Source organism: Rutidosis leptorrhynchoides, chromosome 5 (genome assembly GCF_046630445.1).
Source record: "Rutidosis leptorrhynchoides isolate AG116_Rl617_1_P2 chromosome 5, CSIRO_AGI_Rlap_v1, whole genome shotgun sequence".
NCBI classification, from domain to species: Eukaryota; Viridiplantae; Streptophyta; class Magnoliopsida; order Asterales; family Asteraceae; genus Rutidosis; species Rutidosis leptorrhynchoides.
The window spans coordinates 355,616,043-355,623,252 of NC_092337.1; the positions used below are offsets into that span (position 1 = coordinate 355,616,043).

At 34.4% G+C, this 7,210-nt stretch overlaps 1 protein-coding gene across 1 annotated transcript; it reads left to right on the top strand.

The window, feature by feature from the left end:
* Nucleotides 1–1,569: 1,569 nt before the first annotated feature.
* On the top strand, nt 1,570–6,481 carry LOC139849676 (uncharacterized). Its single transcript, XM_071839307.1, has 4 exons — nt 1,570–1,848; nt 3,466–5,811; nt 5,909–5,988; nt 6,114–6,481. The coding sequence occupies exons 1-3, from the start codon at nt 1,570–1,572 to the stop codon at nt 5,981–5,983; spliced, it is 2,700 nt and encodes an 899-aa protein (XP_071695408.1). The 3' UTR covers nt 5,984–5,988; nt 6,114–6,481.
* The last annotated feature ends 729 nt before the right edge of the window (nt 6,482–7,210 follow it).

The following is a 7,210-nucleotide window of genomic DNA, read 5'->3' on the forward strand; positions in this document are numbered from 1 at the left end:
TTAAAAGATTCATGGTTATCTGGCGTTAATGTAAGCAAGTGTTTTTGTACCTGTGTGCACAGGCTTATGTGACATTCAACTTCTCCCTGTACCGGTCAAAACACAATTTGGTCAAACACTTGTACTCATGTATGCCAGGTTTCTTTGAGTTATGACTATAAAAATTCATGGTTTTAGTTTGACTTTAGGCGTTACAGATTATATTACTAAACAGGTTGTATCTACGAGCATGGCTGGTGATGTTGATTCTTGCATCTGCTCATGCTCATGAGTAGGGATGGCAATGGATACCCGATCCAGTGGATATCCATCCGATCCACCCGATTATTCGTGGATATGGACGATCTAAATGGATATAGATATGGATGTGGATGAAAAAATTTCATCCATGGATGAACCCGCTTTCACCCGAAATAACTAAATATATAAATTTATCACTCAATTTAGTATCATTTATGTAATGATATTTCATTAATTATACTCATATTCATCTTTCTTTATGTTTTTTCTAATAATATAACTTTTTTCTTATATTTTGTTTTGTTTAAATAATCAAATGCATTTATCGTACTTTGGTGGTTCAAATGTGATTCCATGTAATTAAAAGTAAGCAACTTACATGTCGATATCTTTATACGTTTAATAGGTTATCTATTGAATATTTTTTATATAGATTAGTAAAATGTGACTTTCGGTCGCATAAACTATTAAAAATATTACTTTTGATCGTATACAGTGAACCACCGCTTATAATTGTTAAAAATAAAATAAATTTAAACGGATATGGATAATTATCCATTAACCCGCTTCACCCGACGGATATGAATATGGATGGATGAAAAGTAAAAAAATAAATGGATATAGATATGGATACGGCCTCACCCGATCCATATCCGATCAATTGCCATCCCCACTCATGAGTTGCCTCATTGTGGACCTAAAGTGACTTATTAAGACAATGGAAGGAGTCAAGGAGGTGTTTTGACTATCAAACTGTGACGTATAGAGACAATTGAACGGTGCATTTCTTTTTCTACTATGCAGGATAAAGATTAAACATGTCGGATTTTGTATCCTTAAACTTTGTGTTTTGTGTAAAACATCGTTTCAGTTATTCAGCTATTGGGATGTACTTACATATCAATATGCTAATGTTGGTAATGTGTTTTGTGTTTTGATCATGTTCGAATTAGTAAACTTAATCTACGTGCTTTGTGCAAAGCAAAAAAAAAAAAAAAAAAAAAAAAACTTAACCATATTATGTTTATTTCATCCACAGTAATACTTGTGAATACTCTATTTATAATACCATTAATTCATATATTATATACGTTTCCAGTTTGCTTGATTAAGGGTCGCCGTGCAACGCACGAACTCTTAAAGGCTAGTTTAAATTTAAAATTTAGCCGTAAATCGCAAGTAAAACATATACTCCGTATTATTTTTAAACGTATAAACACAGTACATTTTTACCTGTAAATTAAACTTGCCACGTGGCTGCAGAATACAAAGTGCTGTCACAGCTCGGTCAACATAAACTCAACACTCATTTTCACTCCCTCAACAACTATGGACCCCACCACTACCACCGCCACCCCAATACCACCATCATCACCGTCATCACCACCACCGCAAAACCCTCACACGCCCCCCAATGCAATAATGGACACCGACTGTTTTCCGGATGCCGAAGCAATTCCTATTCCTTCTAACCTTGAAAACTTAAAATCACTTGTGTTGAAGCTCGCCGGACGAATGCTGCCACGTCATCAATCACTCATCCAACAACGATTTCATGATATTTTCCCTGATGAACTTCTCGTTCCCAATCACCCTCCCTACGCCGATGTAAGCCAGTCTCTGTTACAATCTATAGTTTAATTTCATTCATTTTCAATTATTTAATTATAGTTAATAATTATTGATTATTAATTAATTATAGTTATAATAATAGTAATAATTGTTCATGTCAGCTCAAATTATATAAAACGCTGAAACTGAAATTAAAAATATATTTAGTTTTTGTGTGGAGATTATATAAGTTGAGTCTGCAAATTAGTTTAGGGGAATGCATTTAAAAAATTTGGGTTTAGAGCTGTTGTTTTTTTAACTTATCATGTTTATGTTTAAAGTTAATTACTTAAATGAGAAGGTATGCGAAAAAACGGTTTAAATAAGAAGAAACAGATAAAAAGCATATGTATTGTGATATACGAAATCTGTTCTTATCGTGAACGTAGAAGAGCGGCTAGATGTAGGTTTTGTATATTTATGTTTGAATGTAAGTAAAGATAGGAAAAAAAACTGCAAAATCTAGAATTTTTTTGAAAGAGCATGTGTGAACTAATTAGGCTATAATACAAGAATGAGCATCTACTAGTTGGAAGTATATTGAGTATATGTGAATAAACCTTAATTAGTAACATCAAGCTTATGATGTAAGTATACAGCCGAGGCTCACAAGATATGCATTATCGTCAGATCAACTGAACTTACTTCTACTTTACAACAACTTATTTATATCATATAATCGATGCTTTTACTATATGTGTATGGATTTTTCCATAATAAGAAAAGATAAACATAGCATACTCATTTGGAAACTCTTAGTGGATAAGTTTGTCCATCTCGCTTCAGGATTTATTTATCTCATGCATGAATGTGAGGTCTTAGATGAAGCTCAAAATTGACAAGGAACATGATATATGTAGTGATGAGTGTGTAATTTTTCCAACTTATCTTAAGGAACTAGATTATAATTGGAGTTTTCAGCCAAACCCTTATGTTAAGAGGTTTGTTCTCTTATATATTATAAATTTAGTCACACCAATTGTATTTTTCGATAATCTGTTGCACAAAGCTCGCGAAGGTAAATAAACCTTGTGAATAAAGGAGAGAGATGCTCAAACGATATAAGTAATCCCGTCAACGATCGCTCACCCATGTCGACTAAGTTTAAATAGGTTAACCAAAGATCAATAATTAGATGATTTCAACTTAAAGTCCAAGCCTTGTGCTGCTTATCACATATGTTATATAGCTTATGCTGACTACATAACTCTAACACAACTATTTAGAATACCATAAGTTATCGTAACGTCTATTAGAGACTTGAGCATAGTGACAAATAGAGAACATTAGGGAATGGACCTTCCACCTCAACTAGAGATACAAGCATTTAGTCAAAAGAAATGGATGATTCGAGCTTATGCATAACACAAAGATTAGGAGTAAGTGAGGAAATCGAGAGAGTATGCTGAGTGAATGATCAATATTAAATAAGATATGTAATATAAAAAATGATTTGCCGAGGCATATCTGTTGAGAATATGTTAGTCTTATTCATATTTTTCATGATTATTACTATGTCTATATATTTTTTCTTAAGACATTGTCTGGTTAAGTTATGTCTTGAACAGACTGCTAATTTATACACACATATATATTTTATGATGATTTGTACAGATGATATTAACAGCTCTGTGGGAGTTAAAAGCGGAAGGTGGTTCGAATGAGGAAGCCATTTCAGATTTCATTGAAAACGAATACCGTGAACTGCCATGGGCACATTCTACCATTCTAAATCATCATCTTAAAGATCTTTGCACGAAAGGCAAGATTACCATGACACAAGACAAACGCTATCAACGTTGTTCATCAATCCGTAAACCCGTACCTACTCCTAACATTTCTCCAAGCTTAATGTCGAGCACATTTTCTAGTTCATCCGATAGCCTTTGCTCTAGCCCAAGTTCGTCCAGTTCTAGCTTTTGCTGGGGCCCACCTTACCAAGAACACAAGCGTAAGAGAAAGAGAAAGAAAAAGAAAAAGAAAACCGTGGGACAAGTGGGTAAAAAGGTTCAAGTTAGAGGTCAAGGTAAGGGAAGGGGTCGACCACCTAAGACGGTTCAATTAGGGCAACAAGGTAGATCAATTGGGACGATTCAGCATAAAAAACGAGGTAAGGGTACAAGTATGAAGGTTGAAGCGGGTTCGGTTTACAATGGAGAAACGGGGTTGTCAACCGAAGATCACAAAAAAGTGATTATAGGTCAAAAAGTTGGCGAGGAATGTAATGTGAAGGTAAACCAGAAGGGGGATAGTAGAGGAGTGAGACGGTTAAGAAAAAGGAAATATAGTGATGAAGAAAATATAAAATGTGAACAAATTGAGGGAGGGACTAAAGAGCAAGAACGTAAAAGAAAACGTCATAACGTGGTGTGGATTGGTCGAAGAGTGAGAAAGTTTAATGAAAATAGAATAGACCTTTCGGAAGACGAGTCTGAAGATGATGTCACTGATGAGCTAGAAGAATATGTGGATAATGTGAAAGATGATGTTCTCGAGAAACAAAATGATATCGTTGGAGAACTCAAAGTGGTTACAGATGTTGAAGTTAACGAACCGATAGAAAATAAGCTCGAGGATATTTTCGAGAAACAAAATGATGTCGGTGAAGAACTAAAAGTAGTTACGGATGTTGAACATAATCAACTAGTAGAAAAACAGCACGAAGATATTACTGAGGAACAAAAAGATATCGGTGGAGAACTAAAAGTAGTTGATGATGTGGAACATAATCAACCGGTAGAAAAACAGGAATCGGATATTCTTGAGAAACATAATGATGTTGGTGAAGAACGAAAAGTAGCTACAGATGTGGAACGTAATCAACCGATAGAAAACGAGCATTTAATGACTATTATTGAGAAGGAATGTGATAATCGTGAAGAACTAATAGTAGCTGCTGACGTGGAACGTAATCCACATGTAGAAAACCAGCAGCAGTCAGATATTTTTGAGAAACAAAATGATCTCGATGTAGAACAAGCTGATTTGGAAAAACAGAATAAGATTGAGAAAAGTACTGAACAAGATCAACAACAGAAACATGAAATACAAACGGTTGATGTGCAAGATTCAGTGATGATACTATGTGAAGCGCAAACAATAGTTGCTGATGTGGGAAAACAAGATGATGATGATGTTAAAGAACAAATTTGTCATGAAGAACATCCCGAAAAAGGTAACGAGCAGGATGAATCAGTTCCACAACAAGAGCAATGCGTTGAAAATCGAGAAGCCGAGTTAACTGAAGAGCAACATACAGAAGTAAATCAGAAAGAAATTGTGCTACCGATTGATACCGAAGTGGACAATTTACAGATGCATGAGCAACAAACGAGTGATGTCATCGAACACGTTCAGGTAGAAGGAGACACCAAAGTTTCTGAAGGTGAATGTCAACAAGAACAGTTAAACCAACAGGATTCGATGATGTCACAAACCGAATCAGAAGTAAAAGGTAACAAACATGAAGACTCAGTTTCACAACAAGAGCTGTGCTTTGAAAATCGAGAAGCCGAGTTACCTGAAGAGCAACAAACAGAAGTAAATCAGAATGAAATTGTGCTCACGATTGATACCGAAGTGCAACAAAATTTAGAAACGAATGATGCTACGGCATGTATTGATGTGTCAAAAGAGCAACCAATTGCCTCTAATGAACATGTTCAGCCACAACATGATTGCACTGAAGTGGACAAATTACAAATGCATGAGCAACAAACGAGTGATGTCATCGAACAGGTACAGCTAGGAGACACTAAAGTTTCTGAAGACCAACAGGATTCGATGATGTCACAAACTGAATCAGAAGTAGAAACGGACAATAAGGAACACGAGAACCAAGAACTGCACCAGGATCAAATAAAAAAACAAGAAACTGTAACTTCTGAAGTGCAAATGCTGCCGTTAAGACAGGGACTCAGATCTAGCTGCAAAAAAGAAGAGCCAACTTCAAATACCAAGGTGTTTATTTTTATTTATACTTAATTTGACCGATAAAATCTTGCAATTACATTAGCGTTGATTTCTTGTTATTTACTCGTATTTGTAATGCATTTAGAAACAACGTGAGGGACAGACACCTGTCCGTCGAAGCCTAAGGCATCAGAAACAGTTTCAGAATCAGATGAAGTAGTTCAGGTATGATTTGCTATAACCAAATTGATTACCAAATCAATAATTCATCAAGCTGAAAATTTACTATGTAATCAATATATTATAAGCTACTTTAGACTTATAACTAATCTGAAAATTTTGTTATGAAGAAGGAATCCAAATTTTCCGTAGCAGAACAAGGGTCAAACTTGCGGAAGACTAAAACTGGTTTTTGATCTCTAGGACTGCGAGATTAGCTTATGATCGTTGTTACATTATGATGGTAATTATGTAAATTAAAGCTTTATCATCTGTTCTAAGGGGGATGATTTTTGTATTGTATCTAGTCATTAGTGGGAAACCAGATATTTTGTATGCAAATAACTGGTGACTAGGCTTAGTTGTACAAATTGTAATAGCTAAAAAGCAACTTAACTTGCTTAGCTGTATTTTTCCCCATATTTTTGTAGGCAAGTAACAGTTGATTGTACAACAGCAACAAATAAGTAATATAATCACCCACATTGATTTAACCGTACATCAGAGTATGAGGTTAGATTACTCGCCCTCCTAGATAGTCCGAACAGAAAAAACCTTCTACCGTTTTTTTTCTTCCTGAAATAACAAACGAACTTTATGACCAATTGAAATAACTTGATTAAATATATGAAGCCCCAAAGTATAAGCAAAGGAACCTAGAAATAACTGAGCTCAACTAAACCTAAACAACCTAAAACGAGCTCGCGACAAATGAACAAAAAGGGCCGAAAACAGAAACCAACCTGTAATGACCCGATTTTTTCGACTTGCATTCTTATATGTGTTGTATATTTTATGTGCGTATATGTTTTGTCATCTTGACGATTTCCTGAAGTTACGACTTATTTAGAAATTATTCGTTATATCTCACAAACGCGTATTTGCATGAATAACCTACTTTAATTTATTTCCGAATGAATTCGACCGTTAGCGTCACTAGCCGGAAGGACTTAAATATTTGGATGACTTACATTTTTCTTTAATAATAATTGAAATATTATTATTATTTTTATATATTATTTATTAGTAATAATTATTTAATTAAATATTATTTTAATAGAATTTAATTAATTACTTGTCTACACTAGCTCACTACTTGAACTTAACATTTTATTTGTACTAGAAGTATTATTTATTTTATAGTTCAACCTAAATAAATTAGTGGACTAGATGGAACATGACTAACCCATTAAAATTAAGTCTTTTAAGCATAAAGCAGCCTACTAAC